This window comes from Ornithodoros turicata, chromosome 2 (genome assembly GCF_037126465.1).
Source record: "Ornithodoros turicata isolate Travis chromosome 2, ASM3712646v1, whole genome shotgun sequence".
Classification (NCBI taxonomy): domain Eukaryota; kingdom Metazoa; phylum Arthropoda; class Arachnida; order Ixodida; family Argasidae; genus Ornithodoros; species Ornithodoros turicata.
Window position 1 is genome coordinate 64,807,274 of NC_088202.1, and position 21,280 is coordinate 64,828,553.

The 21,280-nt window shown below is 46.1% G+C and overlaps 1 protein-coding gene across 1 annotated transcript; it reads left to right on the forward strand.

Moving 5' to 3' along the window:
- The first annotated feature begins 11,884 nt into the window (after nucleotides 1-11,884).
- LOC135384724 (uncharacterized) lies at nucleotides 11,885-17,302 on the forward strand. Its single transcript, XM_064613912.1, has one exon. It carries the CDS (start codon nucleotides 11,885-11,887, stop codon nucleotides 17,300-17,302), a length of 5,418 nt encoding a protein of 1,805 aa, XP_064469982.1.
- The last annotated feature ends 3,978 nt before the right edge of the window (nucleotides 17,303-21,280 follow it).

Genomic DNA, 21,280 nt, shown 5'->3' on the forward strand with positions numbered 1-21,280 from the left:
CCCTCCTACCCAGCCCTCACCTTCCGATTTGTTTCGGTCTCCGTGGTTTCGGTTTCACACTGTCTACCAATGTCATGATGACGTTTCTCTGGTAGAGGTCTATTCGAACGCTTTGCATCTTACTCCCTGTGGGCGCACAATGGTTCAGCTTCATTTCAATGGCAGCGGTTCTTACTTCCTGTATAAAATACTGTCATTGATTGAATATCACGTTTTATGGCAAAAAATGCCATGAAGGAACCGAAGAGAAAGCAAGGAAATATGTGGACGTGAGTGAAAAGAGAGTTAAAAGTAACTTGGAACTTAACTTAAGTTACTTTGGCAAAGTTACCTGAAAAAAGAACGCGTTCCTCTGAAAGTTACCACGGCACAAAAGTACCGAGTTAAGTTACAAGTTACCAAAAAAGTAACTTAGTTACAGTGACGAGTTACTTGAAATGAGTTACCTCGAACTCTGCAAAAAACCGACCTTAGCATGAATGGCGGCTGCGAATTACTGTCTATTGTCTTTAACTCTCTTTCTTGTGAAGGGAATAGGTTTCGACATTGTGGTGAAAGTTTTGGGTTAACTGCCTTGAAAGGCATGTGCAACCAAAAGTGGTAAAATTGAAAGGATTTTGCTATTTTCTTCTTTTGGCAATTGACATATCTCATTTTAACTCGCTTTTTTTTCGCTTTTTTTCAAGCAAGGCCACGTGAGTATTTGACAATAAAAATTGGAAGATATGTTGCTGGACTAGCTGTCCGACAAAAGTAGTAGTCAAACCTAGTACTTCTAGAGAGTATTTAGAGAGTCAACAGCAAAGTTAACAATACGTTATGAGAAGGTTGGTAAAGAGATCGCAATGAAATGTAAAGATCGGCACGCGTAAATCGATCTAATCGGGCTAGTTGAACTCCAAAGTTAACAAAGTAAACATGGCATTTTTTTAGTCCATCACCTTGTACTATTGCAATAAGAACACTGCCAGTTTTTGCATTGCATCTGCGAGAATTTTACATATGAAAATTGTCGCTTGAGTAAGCGCACGTTGCACTTCGCCTTCGCCTGAACTGACGCATTGTGGAAAGAGTGACTTTTTTTTTTTCAATTTTTCTAGCTCAGTTAATCGCATTAGTTCAATTAACGCGTGACATTAGTACAGTCGTAGTAGTACAGTATTAGTGGCCGTATAGTGTATGGAAAAGGCTTTGTGAGTGTAAATCAACGGTCTCACATTCTTGTGTGGTGCAGACTATTCTCAAGAGTTAAACTACCCCCTCTAAACATAAGTACGATCTTCCTTTCTGAGAGACCCAGTCAAGTTCGAGCGCCACGAAACAGCGCCATCCAATCATATTGTTATTGTAAATATATTGTTTCCACTTTATCAGTGTCAATCGGAAGGGAAACTACAGAGCCTGAGGTATGTGGTAAAAATTACACACGTTTTACCCTTACGAGGAAGCGCCTGCTCGAAAACTGGACACACTGTATCTAAGGTGAAGCAATCCTACGAGAGCGTTGCAAGAAACATGCATGTAAACGGGCGCAGCGTCGTCTGCTAGCGCTGAACGTCTCCCGAAGCATTTGCGCAGCTTCTCCGCCAGGGAAACTACGTGCGTGAGAAGAGGAGGAGGGAAGGAAAGGCCCAGAAAGGAAAAACCCAAGGGAAGGCCACAAGAAACAAGGTGAGAGAACGCAACCATGGTTTAAAGCGGATGAATACAGGCGGACGCAGCACAAACATAAGAACCTAAACTCGAATTTGTCTGCTCGCATGAACTTATGTAACAATTATGAACGATTCTGGAGTGAAACCACTGTATTATATCTCGAGAACCTGATACAGCTATAGTCACTAAATAAGCTCCGAAGCTTATTTAGTGACTATAGTGGAGCTCGCTGAGAACCATATGTAAGCCAGAAATCCGTCAGCCTTTCTCCCGTAGCGATCGCTCTTGTTGCAAAGGTTGCTCGCGTTGCAAACGTCTTCCAGTTAGTCTGTCAATAAACTGTGTTGCTAGTAAACGCTTCCCCTGTCCGTCCGTGTGTGTTTCTATGTGCTTGGCTCTACATTTGCTTGCGCATCATTGACATATCGGAAGAAATCGGGAATGGACCTAAACCATCTTACACTAAAGCATTCTTGTTGATATAACAAAAAGGTTCGAGATCGTAGACCACAACATTATACTACGAGAAATGGAGAGGTACGGAATGAGGGGCATACCGCTGAAAGCCATCTGTAGTCCGTCAACTACATACGCGGTTGGAAATAAGGAGACGGAATAGTGCGCCATGAGAAATACGTGGGGGCTCACCACTGATCTCTATGTATAAAGGCTTGATGGCGCATAGGAGAGCGGCGCGTGTGAGAGAGGTGCGGCAACCGACCGCCATGTTGGAGGGCCCACTGCCGCCGGCTGCTCCCATAGGAAACAATGGGAAGCGATTTGATTTGGAGTATTTATTGCGCTTTAAACGCTCCTCATTGCTGGTTAGCACGCATTTTTCTTAGGAATCAGTGTGCTGATGTATTCCAAACGTGCTTCAGCCGTGTTCCTGTAGTTTTTAATGGTAATTGCCTTCTTTTTCTTCTCCGCTGCCTGTATTCCGAATAGGGGGTCGTAACTGTCGTGCACAGGGCGCACACGCATGAAGGTGAATTTGGTGAATGTCAACTTATAAAATTAATTCGTTTTGCTCAGAAAGGTTTCACACTGTTTAATTGTTATTGTAATGTACTTCCTTTTTTATATTTTCGTTTGTTGTTCGGTTTTCGTGTGGTGTTCCATGGTTCTCGTTCGTTATTATGTGGTTTGGTATTGTAAGGTTCTCGTTTGACTTTTTCTGTTATCGTATTATGTTCTATGAGTGTCTCTGTGTGTGTTCTACAATAAGACCTCGATCCTTATTCTGAAGGGGCTCACCCAGGGTGTCGGAGCGAACCGAAAACCGGAACCGAAAACCGAAAAAAAACGCTATTTTGGTGCGAACCGGAACGGAATCGAAACCGTATACGTTTTTTTTTTTTTTTTTTGGCTCAGGAGGGAAACTCAAAAATATATTTAACGGTTTTCGGTCCAAGAAAAAACTTCGTCGGTTTGGACTACGAATAGGCGAATGAAACAGACGTCGTGTGCACTGAAGTCATGTCAGGGATACTATACGAAGGTTACGGAATGTATGTCGGTATACTATGACCCTTAGGCTCCCTTTGTAATGGTTTATCGTTCGCGCACGCACACAGACTTAGAGGTACATGTGACTCTCTAACAACGTGCCGTAGTGTTCGTTTCAGTTTGATCCCCCAAAACTCTCCTCAACTAAACAGCGACCCAAGGGGGCTGCATAACGGCTTCCCTATCGGTAATGTCGCGCAACGCATCCCTTGTTTGAGAGCAGCTAAGTTGAATACATTTACGTATACGTGAGGGCAAGCCCGTGCGAAGTGGCAACTCTTTTGTGGACAGGATACGAAGAAAATGAAACGGAGCCGTCGAGCGCGTTTGTGAGTGAAGGTGTTCCTCGATTTGCGTCGTACTCGTGCGGTGGTGCTTGCTGGCTAGACAGTAGCAGCAGACATTGGGATGGGACGCGATCGCACCAACCCAGCAAGGAAGTACTTTACGGATGACATCACGACAAACAAGTCCGTGTGCAGCATGGGCTTCAAGAAAGGAGAAAGCCTATTTGAACAGACAGTAACCTACAGGAACCAGGAGCTACCAATTTCACAGCTGTCTATTAATATTAAATACCGTGTTTGCGGAATAAACGGGTTTACATTTTGTGACATTGATTTTTTGTTTCTGGGGATGAATATTCCCAGCAGAAGCGGAACCGGTTAAAACCGGTATGAACCGTTATTTTTTTGCTCCGGAGCAGAACCGGTACCGGATCGTTTATGATATAACCGGAACGAAAACCGGAATGAAAAACGTTTCGGTTCGACACCTGGGCTCACCACCAGGAATGGGGTGGAGTATAGATCCTGGCGATGAGACTCCCCGTTCCTCATCTTAAAATAACGTTATTATCACAAGTGCGTTGCAGTTGTTCAGCTGTCAGCGTATTTCATTGGAGAAATTCGAAGCGCTGTGCACGAAGAGCATGCACATGCATGACTTATCGCACACGCTGTAGGAGCGACTGCACATACGAGGTTAACGCAGCAGTTTATTTACTTCCAGCGTACCTCACAAATTAAAAGAACAGTTGAACAAATTGGCATATTGGCGCAGGTTCTGCATCCGCTTCTTCGGCACAGCTGAGCGACTGGGAGGGGAACTTGTATAGCACAAGCGCATTGTTTATAGAAAATACATGGTTTTGAGATTTATAGGAACAGCCACACATACACTCTTAGTACGTAATGGCACCAGCGAAGTAGCAATGCAAACAAGTCCGAGTTGTCAGATGCATGCGATACGAATAAACAGATTTTTCCTCAAAATAAAGAGCTTACCTGTGAAAAATTATCCCTCTTTCTCTGTCCGTGTGAAGTGTACTCAAACTGCAACAAACTGGCATGACATGCCCTTTAGTTTAAAGTAAATTTTTAAAAATAGGGGCAGCTCCGCTTGAGCTAAATGCAGACGACAGAATGCGTTGGGCCCACCAATATGGCGGCCGGTGACCACGCTGTGGAGCACCCTATGCGCGATCCAGCCTATACTATAGAGATCAGTGGGGCTCACAGACGTGGGAAACGTCACGACTAACGCCCTGGAGAAATACAGCGCCACCACGCAGCGTGGTGGTGGTGCTGGTGAAAGGGCTCGCCGCGTAGTGTAGTGTCACGTGGCCAGTCTTAACAGCCAATACGGAAGCAGAGTGAGCATAATGAGTTACATTATCTCGCGGAGCAGTGAGCGTGACCTCTCTGTGACCACCCATCTGCGGTGCGGTAATAGTTTGAGAGCTAACGGACTATATTTCTTTTCCTAAGTTGAACACGACTATAGCAGATTTGACCGTGAGCAAAGCATATTACATGAAGATGGCATAAATAGATCTGTTATTACCGTAAACGAGACTGAATTTTACGAAGGGCACAATAACGAGTTACGGAAGCTCGCTAATTGGTTAGTATCCAAGAAACTCATTCCTCAGTGAGTCACCTTCTTCCATGTTCGTCCTAAGTAAAAGAGTTATAATTGGGGGTTTTACGTCGCGAGACAACTGAGATCATGAGCGACCCCAAAGTAAAAGAAGCTTCAGACAACAAATAACTTTTTGTTTTGTTTTGTATCGTATTTTTATTTTCTGTTTTTGTAATTCTGGTCTTACAACAGGTTAACTCTCACATTTCTTTAGGTTCTTTGCGGCCATCATTCGAAAGGGGATCTTCATGTGCTTGCAGTGAGGAAAAAGATGTATTTTGTAATATCGTACTCACCAAAATGAGAAAATTATTCTCTCGGAATAATGCGTGTAACAGAGGTCCCGTTTAATGGGCGCTGTAGAGAAACATGGATTAGTGTACGAATCAGCCCTGAATTTCCTTTACATATTTCAGAAGAGAACGTTAAAATGCCTCCCTCAGAGTGAATCTGTCACATGTCCAACCCTCACCTTTTTCCTTTTTTTTATTTTTTTTTGCGTAAAATCGACTTTTCAGTTAATGATGTATCGGATCGTATTTGCATAAGCTGGTTTATGACTATACGTTAAACTAGAGATTATCAACGCTATATTTTACAAGATCAGATTATTTGTAGCTATGTCTCCCACTCCGGAGCTATGTCTCTACTCGTTAGAACAAAGGAATGTTTACATAGTATGACTTATTTGGTGCCAAGGTGTGGAACTCTATGCCATTCGAAGCAATAAGTGCTATGTCAAAAACTAATGTATTTGTGTAATAATGTAATAATGTATAACTAATGTATCAGCCCTTAACAACACAGCCCGTACGTTTCTTGAAATATTAAAGAAACAGTGCCACGCGCAACTCGCTACGATCCAGGCCCATATGAACAATATCAGTCTCACCGACGCGGAGGCAAACACTCTCGAACTACACATTCAACAACTCAACCGCGAGCTAGCTAACAAGGAACACTCAAAACTCGGAAAACCTAATTCCAACAACGACACGGATACCGGACCCACTAACACGACAGACGCAGCAGCCGAACAAATCATTTCCAGCACCACAACCACAACTCTCCGCAACATCGCTGAGCCACCCCGAGAAAACGCTGACGCAAGCACCGTAATAGATATATCACGCTCACTAACCAGCGACGAACTACAAGTCCTCTCTAGGGGGTTAACATTCTGCCCTACACTCAATTCTGTTAACGAATACGAAATCCACAAAGACATATCAGACTTTGCGAGACGGCTACGCCTTAGAGAATTCTTCGCTCATACAACACAAGAAAACAACAACGACCTCCGACTACCATCAACCTGGACACCAAATCACGGCCGAGAACCCGCACTAGACCTGTACATTAAACAAGTAAGCAACGACATCCTTCGCGGTATTTCCCAAAGCTCGCGTGGTCACAACCTCACTAAAACACAACGTGACATCATCAATGCGCTAGCTGACAGAGATGATATCATTATCAAGCCCGCAGATAAGGGTGGGAGTATCGTCATCTGGCCCACAGATAAATATATCTCTGAAGCACATAGGCAACTCAACAATACGCAACACTACCTCAAACTGGACCATGACCCAACAAAGGAGTACACGGCGCTAATAACCCATACCATACAGGACCTCCACGAACGAAAGCTCATCACACGTGATGACCTCAGATATCTCACCCCATCAAACACAGACGCAGGTCGTTTCTATTTACTGCCCAAAATCCACAAGGTACACGCCAACGAGCTCTATACGGCTGACATCCCCGGCAGGCCAATTGTATCTAATAACAACACACCAACAGAAAGACTCTCGAAATTCCTGGACCACTATTTAAACCATATTCCGACAACACTGCCATCGCATGTACAAGACACACCCCACCTCCTCAGAATAATCAGAGACATAAACAACACTCGTACATTTGGTAGGGACACAATACTAGCCACGCTGGATGTGACATCACTGTATACTAACATCCCACACAACGACGGAATCACAGCCCTCTGCAATACCATTTCTACTACAAACACCAGAAAAGACACGGAAACCATACTCGCTCTAATGGACTTGGTGCTTAAACTGAACTACTTCGAGTTCAATGGTGAATACTACCTACAAGTACACGGTACAAGTATGGGCACACCTGTTGCACCCACATACGCAAATATCTTCATGGGGTTCCTAGAAAACAAAGTTCTCAGCGCCCTCTCATTAAAACCCACGGTGTACCTTCGATACATCGATGATATACTGATAATATGGGAACACGGGGAACATGAATTTCAAAAGTTCGTAGATCTACTGAACACCGCGCATAGCAACATAAAGTTCACATCACAACAGTCAACTCACTTAATTAACTTCCTCGACACCACGATATCACTAGACAACGGCAACCTCGTCACAACCCTGTACAAAAAGCCAACTGACAAACAACAATACCTTCACTTCAAGAGTCACCACCCGCGTCACTGTAAGGTTGGAATTCCTAATGGGCAGAGTGTAAGACTACGCAGAGTTTGTTCAAACGACACAGATTACGCTGAGAAGCTTGACGAACTCTGCAGTACACTTGCCCAAAGGGACTATCCAGACTCCCTCCTAACCGAATTCCGTCGCAAGGCACTCACACTCGATCGAAACGAGGTTCTGGAAAACCGAAAAAATCCCGACGCGTGCCAAATAAGCTTCATCACAAGATATTCCAACGCACTTCCGAACATCAAAGCCATTCTACAGAAGCACGAGCCCCTCCTCCAAAGCAGTGACCGACTTAACAACATATTCACAAATCCCATACAGGTGACATACCGACGCGCAAGAAACCTGGCAGACTCCTTGGTCAATGCCAAAATCAGCAAAACGAGCGCCCCGTACACGGGAACACGACCCTGCAACCTCCCGCGCTGCAAAACATGCAAGCACGTTCAACACGCTAACTCCATCAAAAGCACTGCGAGCAATTACACCCACCCCGTTAACCACGCATTCACATGCACAAGCTCCAATGTTATATACTGCATTGAATGCGGCGACTGCTCTATGCAATACATTGGTGAAACCGGCCAACAAATGAACAACCGCCTTACCGGACACAGAACCGACACGTCGAACAAACTCCCCAAAGCAGTCGCCGAACACTTTAACGTTCCTGGTCACAATTTTGACAACATTAAACTATATATTCTAGAAACCGGGTTTAGATCCACACGTGACAGACGTGATAGGGAGTCTTATCTCATATACAAGTTCAACGCTCTCCACCCGTCCGGTATCAACAAATCACAAGGCACCCTAGAAACACTTCACAAATAAAATATGCTTTTCCCATCTACCTCCATTATCATCTGTTATGTTCTGCATGGCCACTGCTTTCTGCTCTCTTTATTGCATGCCACAACTTTGTATTACAAATATATACTAAAAAAAAATTGCTCGTTCTGGAATTTTCCCCACGTAACCACTAACCTCCTTATCTTTCGCTATGCTTGCGAATTCTTGCCTGTTGTCCCGTTTCGTCCACGTGTTCGTGAACCTTCCATTTTTCTGCAACCGGTCTGTAGCCTAGATCACTACGTTCACATAATCCCCTCCACACTCTAACAAAGCAGCCATTCACTCCCGCCGTAAAAACCCGTACGGACCTTTCTTCCCTCCGGGCTGTTGACCCACAATTCGCATGAACCTTTAAATACGTCACACCTAACCCTTTAAATACCATGCCAATGATGAGGACGGTGCCCAGAAGAAGAACAGTCTCTGTTCGAAATATCGGCGGCTTCTGTCCTGAGGCAACTCCCTTCCTACATCTCTACCGGTTCGCTGGATTTCTACCCATCTACTAATGTATTTGAGAGTGCTGTAAAAACAAATTTCAATCGATTATCACGTTTTTCATTGTTTGAGGTTGATGTGACCGTTTCGATTGATTTACATGTTGGTAAATATTCCAAGAACTATTTTCTGCCTTAGGCAACCGCAACATGGGATATATCCCAGCGGTCATACACCTTGTAATTTCAATGAACATTCAACATTGTATTGTACTAAACTACAGATTTGATTGTGGTTACATCAGTTCAGATGTTCTTCGCAAGCGTCTGCTCTCCATTGCAGGCCCCTGTGAACAGAGCTGGGACGTCGTTTCTCAGGCCTGTCGCTCTGGTTTTCATATTCGACGGTATTGAGCTCGAGCTTACGAAAGCCCTTACGTGGTTGGAACGATGGTCAGAGGGAGAGAAGCACGACGGCGACGCCGACGTAGATACTAATAGCCTCGAAACAGGCGCAGGGCTTGATGTGACCTGTCCAGTCCAGTTGGACGACCCAAGGCTGACCGATGACTCGCTTGAACTACGACATGGTGCCACAGGGGTCACAAAGTCACAACGGCAACTAAGGCTATGTAAATGGTCATAAATGTTGTTTTGCGCGTCTATTGTGCTGCTTCCACTTTTGTCACTGTCGGAAAAACTGCTGTCCTCGTAACTTTCCTTATGCTGGAGTCGAGGCTCTGGAGTTGTTCCTGTGCTTGTTGGCTGCAGATGTCTGGAACCTGGCATAGAAATGCGACAGCTGAACAGTGCACAATCAGTTCCTTGTTGAGGCATTGCATTGTGTGGGTCAACAGGCGAGCCTTTCGAGTGAAGCGGAGTCACCTCCTGGCTGGAATGACGTTGAGGAGGAGCAGGCACCGTCGTGAAGGTCTCGGATGACACTGCTGTAGTTTCTGCTTCTTGATTACGTTCAAAGCCCCGGGAAAAAGTTTCAGCGAATGTCTGCCCAGATTTGAGCTCCTTGCGGTACTTTCGGTCCGCCTTATTCCTGTCTAATCCGACGGCACTGAAGGGTAATGCTTGAAACTCACTCAGCTGAACAGCATCGCCGCCGTGGTCGTGGTTCCGACTACAGGGGTACGACCTGCTCTTCCGTTTTCCGGCTTCGTGCTCACCTGCGTACCACCTTCCTTTATTCAGATCGAGTATACTTATCGTGTTGCACACAGAGATAGCACCCGGGGCGTTTGGGGTTGAGAAGCAACGTCTTTGTCTCACTCGCCTGTAGGGATGGTTCGATTGACCACGCGAACTGCGTCTGAAGCCTATCAAGGGTGAACGCGAAGAAGCCCGTTTCGCGAGGCTGTACATTTCGTCGTCGGTGTGCGATCCTGAATGGGTGTCGTAATACCCTCGTGTCACGAGAGGGCTGTAGACGGGACTAGGTGCAGCGTGGGATCCAGAAACCACCACGGATGATCCCAAGATGACGGGTATAAAAAGTAGCACATAGCCGTTGATGCCCTTGAGCCACCCGACCGTGAAAATTGTGATTATAACCGCGCAAACAAAGAGAAAGATGACGGCTGATATGCAGTTCCTCCTGAGGTCCTTGCGGTAATCTACTCGACCTCTGTAGTAAGACCTGTCCATAGTAGAGTATCGCTAGTCACGATGCTAATGATTGTGTTCCGACTTGCGCGTGGTGAAATGACGATGGCTACTATGTCCGTTGTTTTTTTTACGTGTTGTTGTTTTCGTTGCTGTTGCTTGCGTGAATTTTTTGCGACTCGGACACAAGTGTACATCATCGGGGCCACCTACACTTCGCGAAATCTGGATGCAAAAAATGTGTTGTTTGATTGGCCTACTTTCCCAAGCAGCACAATGTACTGAAAGTCGAGTGCAATAGGGGCGGACTGGTAGGTAGAAGACCTTGAACATACTTATGAAACTAACGAACATTGATAAGACGCATACCGGCCACCCCTATTGCACTCGACTTTCAGTACATTGTGCTGCTTGGGTTATGATACGGCCGAGATTTCCCTTATCGCATTTGATAAAGGCGGCACTGCACATGCTTGCTATCTGCAAAGCATTTCATACGCTTGCTGGTGACAACTACAGCAGAGAGCACTTTATTTTTGTTTCCGTGCTAGCGCCGTGAAGTAACTGTGGCTATGAGCGGCGTACAGATGTGGACAGATGGACAGCGGGAAGGAGTGGGGGACAGGGGGGTTAGTATGCGTCCTGGGCTGACTTCAGGGGGAACTGTGCCGACATTTGTCTGGAAAGTCTTCGGAAACACCAGGGAACACCTCAGACAGCACAGCCGGTGGTAGGATTCGAACCCACCACTTCCCAGTCTTCAGCACGAGCGTGGCTACCACGAACGAGCGGGACGCCTTAACCCGCTCGGCCATGCGGCTGGTACAGCCAACTGTGAAAATAAAGTTCGCGATTGCAGCATTGTTTTCAAGGTGTCTATTCTTGCTCGAAATTTTCGCGACGACACGAATGTCGGCAATAATGTTGTTAAAGAAAATAACGAAGTTTGAGAAACAGCAGAGGCCATTTCGCTGGGAAGCAAGACAGAGCTGTGTCACTGTCACTCGACACTTTTATGACCCAGGAATCTGGTCCGAAGCCTCCAATGGGGAAGGTGGCCGACTTCCCGGTCACAGGGAGAGGCTACCGTTTCCAGGAAAAGAAAACGGGGAATGCTCATGACGAAAAGGGGAGACTTGGACTCTGTGCTTCGTGCGAGCAGCACGTACTTGTATTCAGTTTTGTTATCAAGAGCTTCATTTATGTATTCCTAGTGTGGTTATAATACACAGTTGTTTGTTGGTTGCGAATATTACTGAGTCGTCTGAGTTTGTTTCCTCGTCGACAATTTATTCGACGATCGCGATCAACGTCATCTGTAACATTTATGGTGCCGAAACCCGGGACTTTGTGACTCGGACTGATCAGTGAGTGACCACACTTGGAATACTCCACGGAAGAATCATGAGCACTTCATCAGAAGGTGTCACCTTCGAGAGACTGAAGCCGAAGCGTGCTGCACAGCGAGGGCGGAACACCAAAACCGTTAACGAGGTGAGCTCCGCTCTTGAGAGACCTGATGTCACTGTAGAAGAGCTAGCTATTTTCATGGAAAGACTAGAGGCTAGCAACAGTAAGCTAGACAAGATTAATGAAGATATAGAGCAACTGCTTCCCAGTGAGGAAATTGAAGAGGAATATACAGTAATTGCCGAGTATGAAGACCAAGCACTACATACGCTTGCCAGGTTGAAGTGTGCAATTAAGAGACTGGGTACAGGCACAAACGGAACATCCCCACAACAGGTCATGACAACGACTGCGAGTCCTGTTCCCGAATCTCACCAGAGGTCGCCTGTTACCGAACAAGATACATCCGCAGGAACCGTGAGCGGGATAAAATTGCAGAAATTAGACTTGTACACCTTCAGTGGTGATATGTTATCTTGGCAACCATTTTGGGAGCAATACCGCAGTGCCGTGCACGAGAATCCAAGGCTAAACGCAACCGAGAAGTTTCACTATCTTCGATCTCGGTTGACCGGCCAAGCGGCAGCGGCAGTGGCAGGACTGCAGACCACCGAAGCCTGCTACAACGATGCCATCGATATCCTGACGAAGAGATTCGGCGACAAGAAAAGAATTGAGCAACAATATCTCTCAAGACTGCGGTTGCTCAACCAAGTCAAGTCGTCGAGTGACGTGAAAGGCCTGAGGCGCCTGTATGACTACGTCCAAGGAAATATTAGAGGTCTGCAGGCACTCGGGGTAAGCCCTCTCACATATTCATCAATGATGTGCGATATACTCCTGAAGGCCATGCCACCCGACATCGTTGTTGATTATCACCGAAGTGTTAAGCAGGCAGTTCGTGCTGCTCAGGCATCAGTAGAAGCGGAACTGTCCTCTGAATCAGAACTGTACCAAATATTAGATTTTCTTTGTGTGGAGGTAGAGAGCCGCGAAAGATGCGACACTAGCAGTGACCCACAAAGGAATAACAGCAGAAATGGATACGACAAGCGCCCAGATGGAAAGATGAAACATCCTACTGCAGCAGTGCTCCATACCAGTGCGAAAGAGACACCTCAGTGTTTCTTTTGCAAGTCGCAGACCCATTCAACCGAGAGCTGCAGGGCATCATTGAGTTTGGAGGAAAAAAGAAACCGGCTCTCACGCGACATGCGATGTTTCATTTGCACATGGCGAGGACATAGATCAAGGTACTGCCGTCGGAAAATCACGTGTGCAACGTGCAAAGGTCGCCATGCCACAACCATGTGCGATCCATCGCGTAGGAAACCAGCGCTACAAGAAGACAAAGTCGAAAGCATCAACCTCTTTGCTACCAACAAGAACACAGTTTCTAAATTCGACGGTGATGTTCTTCAAACATTTCGAGCGTGGGCTGTGACTGGGAGTGATTGCGACTATGTACGTGGCATCATTGACGGTGGTAGTCAGCGGACTTTCGTGAAAGAAGACGTTTCGCGAAGACTTAACTTGCCTTTCATCCGAAAGATTGATCTCCGCTTGAGCACATTCGCTGACGACACGTCGACACCCAGCCAGAGGCGGAACGTTGTGCAGTTGAGGCTTCGAAGCCAGTTTGATCAATCCGAATGCGTCTTGGAAGCCATCGAAATCCCTATAGTCTGCAAGGACATGGCTGCCATTCCGGTGAACGACGCGTTCGTCAAGCAGTTGAACGAACGTGGAATGAACCTCGCAGACAGAGTGATGTTTCCCAATGGAGGCACCGCAAATGGAATTTCCGTGCTCATTGGCTCAGACCAGTTGTGGAAACTGGTAAAGACTGATGTTCAGCACAATCCGCAAAACAATGCAATGGTGGCCATCAACACAACCTTTGGCTGGACGCTTCAAGGACCAACTATGACAAAGAGCGCGCTTTCAAGCCAGAGCAATCCCCTGGTATGCATACTGCGTACTGCTGTCGAAATTGAAGATGATACCTCAGTGGAGTTACGGCGGTTCTGGGATCTCGAACACATTGGAATTACAGAAGATGGAAAACAAGACAAAGGACACAAGGAACTGCTAGACAGTTTTGGAAAATCCATCAAATTCGAGGACGGACGTTACCATGTGAGTCTGCCTTTCGAAGAGGAATCAAGTGGCTACATCCATGACAACAAAGCAGTAGCATACAACAGACTTCACGGTTTAATGAAGAAATTACATCGGAATCCTGATCTTCTGGAACGGTATCACAACGCCATAAGAACCTACCTGGAAGACGGACACGCGGAAAAGGTACCACCTTCAGTGCAACAACAGAACACAGGGCAGGTATATTACATGCCGCATCGTCCTGTGCTTCGTGAGTCGTCATCTACGACAAAACTGCGCGTCGTCTTCGATGCCTCGAGCCATGCGGAGGGGAAACGATCATTGAACGACTTCCTGCAGAAAGGACCAAACATGGTCCCCGACCTCGTGCAGCTTCTCCTAAAGTTCCGGCTTCACAGGATTGCCATAACAGCAGACGTTAGGAAGGCGTTTCTGCAGATAGGTATAAAACAGGAAGATAGAGATTTCCTTCGATTCCTGTGGTTCGCCAATTCCCCTGCACTCAACAACGAAGAACGCGAGCTGGAAGAATGGCGAATGACTAGAGTGCCATTTGGCACAACTGCGAGCCCATTCCTTCTCGCTGCCACTCTTTCGCATCACCTGGACAAGATGAAAGATGAGTTCCCTGAAACCGCGTCTATGCTAAAAACGTCTATGTACGTTGATGACCTCATCAACGGTTCTGCGACATTGGAAGAAGCCCGACGAATCCACTCTGAGGCAACCGAAATAATGAAGAGGGCAGGAGTGATATTGGACAAATGGTCGTCCAATTGTAGAGAGCTTGAAGACGTCTTTGGTCCACCAACAGATCCGATACTAACTCTAGGACAAAAGGAGGAGACGAAGGTACTTGGAGTTGTTTGGCACAGAGACGAAGACAACTTCAGGTTCAACCCTTCCACCATCATGGAGTTCCTGATAAACCAGCGAAACACAAAGAGATGCGTCCTCCAGGCCTCCGCCAGAATATTCGACCCCCTGGGATTTCTGTCGCCGTTCGTAATTCGAGTAAAAGTACTGTTCCAAAAACTTTGGGAGCTCGGAGCCGACTGGGACCACGAACTTCCAAGTGACTTGTGCGCAGAATGGAGAGCCTGGTGCAACGACATTCAGAAACTATGCTTGTTAAATGTGCCGCGGTGCGTTGTTCCTACTGCTGAGCATACGGGATACACCATGCAGATTCACGTATTCACCGATGCAAGTCCGCGCGCTTACGGCGCCGCAATTTATCTTCGAGTGGAAGCAGAAACGGGACACGTCTTCGTAAATTTACTGACAGCGAAATCACGTGTGGCTCCTATTAAACGGCTGACACTACCTCGATTGGAGCTGATGGGTGCACTGCTGGGAGCGAGGCTAATGAAGTGCGTGGCAGGAATCATCGCTCAAGGACCAGTTCAGTGCTACCTATGGTCGGACTCTACTGTGGCACTCTGCTGGATACATTCACCCGCATCGAAATGGAAACCCTTCGTAAGCAACCGAGTGATGGAGATCCAGTTACTGACAGACCCATCGAGATGGCGGCATTGTCCAGGTCACTGCAATCCGGCGGACTTGGTCAGAAGAGGAATCTCATCAGATGCCCTCGTTGGTAGTTCACTTTGGTGGGAAGGGCCGCCATGGTTGCAAGAGCACGAAGAACATTGGCCCAAATCATACACTCCAGCCCCAGAGGACAACAGTGAAACGCCAGTGACAGAGGAAGAGCGGAAAACATTCAAAGATACAGATCCGCACGTCGTGCTGCAAGTGTCAGACAGAACGCAATCGCTGTTGGAGATAGATCGCTACAGCAGCATGTCCAGGGCCCTACGGGTGACTGCGTGGATGCTACGATTTATTAATAGATGCAGACGTACCCACATGGATACTACAGGACCACTCACCGCTGAAGAGCTGCAATCCGCGGAAAGCTATTGGTTGCGGCAAACACAGCGCGATGCCTACCCACACGAGATCAAGAAGCTTCGTGAGGGATATCCAGTTCCTCCTCAATCCAAGCTGCTCGAACTGAATCCTTTCCTCGACGATGAGGGGTTATTACGGATGAGGAGCAGACTCGAGCACGCAGAAATGGGAGCAGCAGTGAAACACCCAATCGTACTCCCTCAAGATCATTCCTTCACGGAGCTCCTCGTGACAAGTGCACATAGGCGTATACTGCTTGGCGGAGTATTGGAGACGATGACCGACATAAGAGACCGCTTTTGGATCCCACGGTGCCGTCAACTTGTGAAAAAATTAATTCGAAGATGTAGCCTGTGTCACAGGCAAAAGTTGAAGGCAGCAACAGCACCCATTGCGCCTTTACCCAGTGACAGAATCAACAAGCAAGACCCATTTGCTATCGTGGGTATTGACTTTGCTGGACCCCTCTATGTTAAGACAGCGGACGGAGAGATCAAGAGTTACATAACCCTATTTACGTGCGCAGTGGCACGAGCCGTGCATCTTGAGATCGTGTCAAACTTGACGACTACGAACTTTCTCATGGCATTTCGTCGCTTCGTATCACGCAGAGGGTTACCGCAAGTCATTTACAGCGACAACGCTTTGACATTTCGAAGAGCGGCGAAAGACATACGCTGCTTATGGGAGCTTTTGAGCAGCCCAGCTGTGCGCGATTTCTGTTCCCTTCACCGCATCAGTTGTAAGTTCATTGTTGAGAGAGCCGCCTGGTGGGGCGGGTGGTGGGAGCGTATGGTTCGTACCGTAAAAACATGCCTCCGCAAGACTTTAGGCAGATCACGGGTAAATTATGAGGAACTGGAGACTATCCTTCAGGAAGTTGAGGCGGCTGTCAACTCCAGGCCATTGACAAATATATCGGCCGAAGCGACGGAGATGGAGCCGCTAACACCAGCGCATTTTTTAATCGGCAAGCGCATCTCCATGCTTCCATCTCTACCGTTACCCGTGCCTCCCGGTGCAAACATCGCAGAGGATATGAGACGCCGTCTCGCGCATCGCCGACGTGTCGTCGAGCACTTTTGGAATAGATGGCAGCGCGAGTATTTGCTTCAGTTGCGATCGGCACACTTGGACAAACACAAGGGAAACCACAATTTAAAAATTGGAAATGTGGTGATTGCTCATGACAGTAACGCACCTAAGTTAAATTGGAAGATGGGAAGAATTTGCGACCTGTATCGCGGCCGTGACAACAACGTTAGGGCTTGCGAGGTACAATTGCACAACGGCCAACGACTCAGGAGAGCTGTGCAACACCTGTATCCTCTTGAAATGAGCGAAGCTCATTCGGGGGGAGGATGTTAAAGAAAATAACGAAGTTTGAGAAACAGCAGAGGCCATTTCGCTGGGAAGCAAGACAGAGCTGTGTCACTGTCACTCGACACTTTTATGACCCAGGAATCTGGTCCGAAGCCTCCAATGGGGAAGGTGGCCGACTTCCCGGTCACAGGGAGAGGCTACCGTTTCCAGGAAAAGAAAACGGGGAATGCTCATGACGAAAAGGGGAGACTTGGACTCTGTGCTTCGTGCGAGCAGCACGTACTTGTATTCAGTTTTGTTATCAAGAGCTTCATTTATGTATTCCTAGTGTGGTTATAATACACAGTTGTTTGTTGGTTGCGAATATTACTGAGTCGTCTGAGTTTGTTTCCTCGTCGACAATTTATTCGACGATCGCGATCAACGTCATCTGTAACAAATGTCTTTCCAGACGAATGTCGGCACAGTTCTCCCTGAAGCCGCCCAGGCCGCATACTAACCCCCCTGTTCGCCACTCCTTCCTGCTGTCCTCTCTCCATCTGTCCACATCTGCACGCCTCTCATAGCCACAGTTGCTACACGGCGCTGACGCGGAGTTTAAAAAAAATGTCATGCTGTTATTTTATAGTGCAGTTCCGTGTTTGTGTCGTGTCCGAGTTTTGTCTGCCAACTACATGAGGGATTGACTTTAACCAACTAGTCCGGTTTTCTGTTCTTCTCCATGTTTAACATAGGGTCTGACTTGTTCGGGTTAAATGTCTTTCATGGATTGGGGATGGGGTTCGGATGCTATTTCGAAATCTGAAATTCGGGATGAAATCGGACGCTATTGATGCAATCGGGTGTTTTTGGGCTACTTTTTTCAATCCAGCTAGCGGCCCGTGTAGTTAGCGTGCACATATTGGTCAAACGTGCATTCCTGGCGATTTATAGCCACAAACACCACATCATGTAACATTAACTTTGCTTGGCATACTTTATTTTGCACTCGAATAATATTTTCATCAGACGTGGGCACAGATTGCTACTAAATCATGTACGTGATACATGATACCTGAATGTTAGAAGCATACTAAACAAGCTAGCTGATTTCGAATATGTATTACTGCACCACAACCCGGATATAGTAATTCTTAATGAAACATGGCTTCACGCAGAAATAAATGATTCCGAAATCGTCCCGCCAGGGTAGTCCATTATTAGACAAGATAGAGGGATCCCCAGTGGCGGAGTAGCTATTGTTTTGAATAACAGTGTCCCCTACTGACCCTCTGACTTGGAGGCTGTGTGGGTTAAGGGATTTCTTCCTGTTAATACGCTCATTGTGGCGGACTTTTACAGGCCACCCGATTCTCATGAATCCACAATTTCCAAGATTCACAATATGCTCACCTTTTTTCATGCCACTAATAATAAGTTAATTCTAGCGGCAGACTTCAATCTGCCAGACATTGACTGGCCCACAGGGACATGTCACCACAATTCCTCAATTTCGCGTACTTTGTTAAGTACCTGCTTGCTACATGGCCTCCCACGGGTTGTGAACGATGTCACTCGTGTTTGCGAAACGCGATCTCCAGTACTTGATTTACTGTTTATCTTTGAACCTCTTTCGAGACGTCCATACAACTGCGACGTCGCCGAAGGCATATCCGATTATAATATAGTACATTTTGAGTGTACTGGACTCAATCGACATGTTTCTCGTAATGCAACGTCATTCATACACGATTTTAATAATGCTGATGACACCAACATATTAGATATCACCTTCAATTTTCATTTGATACTTTTCAAAACATGTGTGATATGCCGTGTGATAACCTGGGAGGCGTTGTGGGAGTTCTTTAGCGATATGGTCCTACACTGCTTATCTCGCTTTCTGCCGAGAAAGAACCGTACGTCGCGCTAGAAGCCACAATCCCTGGATAACAAGGGAGATCATTCACCTAAAACGCAAGTTAAATAAAAATAATTGGGGGTTTACGTCGCGAGACAACTGAGGCAAGTTAAATAAACTTCGGAGAAAGAAAATACAGTCTACTCAGTTATACGTGGACACTCCACGTAACCTTAAGGACAAAATTAGAGCATCAAAGTTTAATTTTTACAATAGCGAAATGTCCTCTTTCTAAAGAACGATCCCGGAAAATTCTGGCGCTACGTTTCCCTCTCAAAACGTAAACTTGATAAAATCTTTGTAAACGGTTCTGATGTTGATAACCCAGTTTTAATAGCAAATACTTTTAATGAGCAATTTGCCTCTTCTTTCAGTCACCATAATGGATACGTACCACCTTTTGCTTGTGACTCCATCAGTGTTCCCGATATCACGATTTCACGAGATGGTGTACTTAATGACTCGTCAAATCTTGACCCTAAAAAATCCCCAGGTGATGATGGTATCCCAAATCAGTTCCTCATAAGGTATGCTGAATGGTGTACTAGGAACCTGCATATTCTATTTATGAAATCTTTAGAGTATCCCAGTCAACACAGAAACTTGCAGAAGTGTTGCAGTAATGTTGCTGCAATGTTGCTGTGTAGCAGCAATCTTTCACAACCAAGCGCGACATTACCACCACATCATATTCTCAATGTTGAAACAATGCTGCACAGGTTATGTTCTGGAAACATTGCTAGTTTGGCTCTGCAACAATGTTTCCAATGAAACTGTGGCGGAACATTGCAGCAAGGTTGCTGATACTATGTTGTGGCAGTGTCACAGGAACATTGCTAACGCTCGATATTAAAAAGGACGGAGTGATCAGAAAGGAGCAAAATGACACAAACAAGCAGATCGGTGGCGTTTATTGCTTCCATGTTTTCAGTGCATCTGCACTGCACATGTATAAAATGTTGGATTCTAGACTGTAGGATATGAGGGTGTGATTACCGGTGAATGTTGTTCCTGGGATGTTGGTGCAATGTGTCAATGCGGTGTTCCTGCAATGTTGTTTCTATAACGTTGCTGCAATATAACGAGGGCGGACAATAGCAATATAACATCAATATGACATGGTAACATTGGTGCAATATTACTGCAACAAATTTTGTTGACTGGGATGGCTCTATTCCATCACAGTGGAAATGTGCAAAGGTCATACCGATACCTAAACCAGGTTCAAGCAGAAATTATTCCGATTTCCGTCCAATATCATTACTTCCCGCTCGAAAACCCATCAGAGCCAATCCTAATCGAACCATTACGCAAATAGGCCTATCGTAATTTCGGACATCTCCAATAGGACAAACGGTTTAGCGGTTTGATGGGACCATTAGAACCTAAGGGTCTGATGGCTTGATGAGAGCTCCACAAAAGCAAACGTTTTTTTTTTTTTTTTAGTCTTTCTCCCGCTTCTGTCATGACACAATTTAATCTCTCTTGCTTCAGTTCTTTCTTTTGTTTTTGTTTCCAAGACTTTTCAAAATATACGATGCGCGCAACATTTCAAGAAGTGAACAGAAAAAGTAAAAAAAAAAAAAGAAACCACTTTCCAGAACTCAGGATGGCAGTGTCCATTTCCTTTGATGCATTGGCATCAAAGTGGAAGCTAGTAGATGCAGATAGCACAAATACCATACTTATAGCTTGTCTTCCGTGATTTGGCGAATCCGAGACTACTGTTTGCTGCTGCGGTTAAATAAAAGGGGTGAGGTGTCTAAATTTATTCCATTTACTCACATAAGCAACACTGAAGTGAGGAATGGCTTGGGGTATTAACGCAAGACTAACAAAACGTCTGTGTTTCTTAGTGCTTTTGGTTGAGATATTCTGTAGGTCCATCGAGAATCGAACTTTCGGAGTGCAATCGCGCGTTTTTTTCTCTCTCGCAACACACCATTCCATCAGAGAAGTCCGTCAGAAGTTTTTGAAGCTGCCGACACGCGACGATCCGCCGGATATATGGAAAGGGACGTCCACCTATGAAGCTCCCAGTCGTTTTGGGGATGCCTACGGTACTGGCGCATGGCTCGTGGCCTTTTATAGGCTGCGAGCATCGCGCGATGTTGGATCGTCTT

What these genes read in the sequence shown, in the direction of transcription:
- LOC135384724 (XM_064613912.1), top strand. Translation starts at nt 11,885, where the DNA reads ATGAGCACTTCATCAGAAGGTGTCACCTTCGAGAGACTGAAGCCGAAG.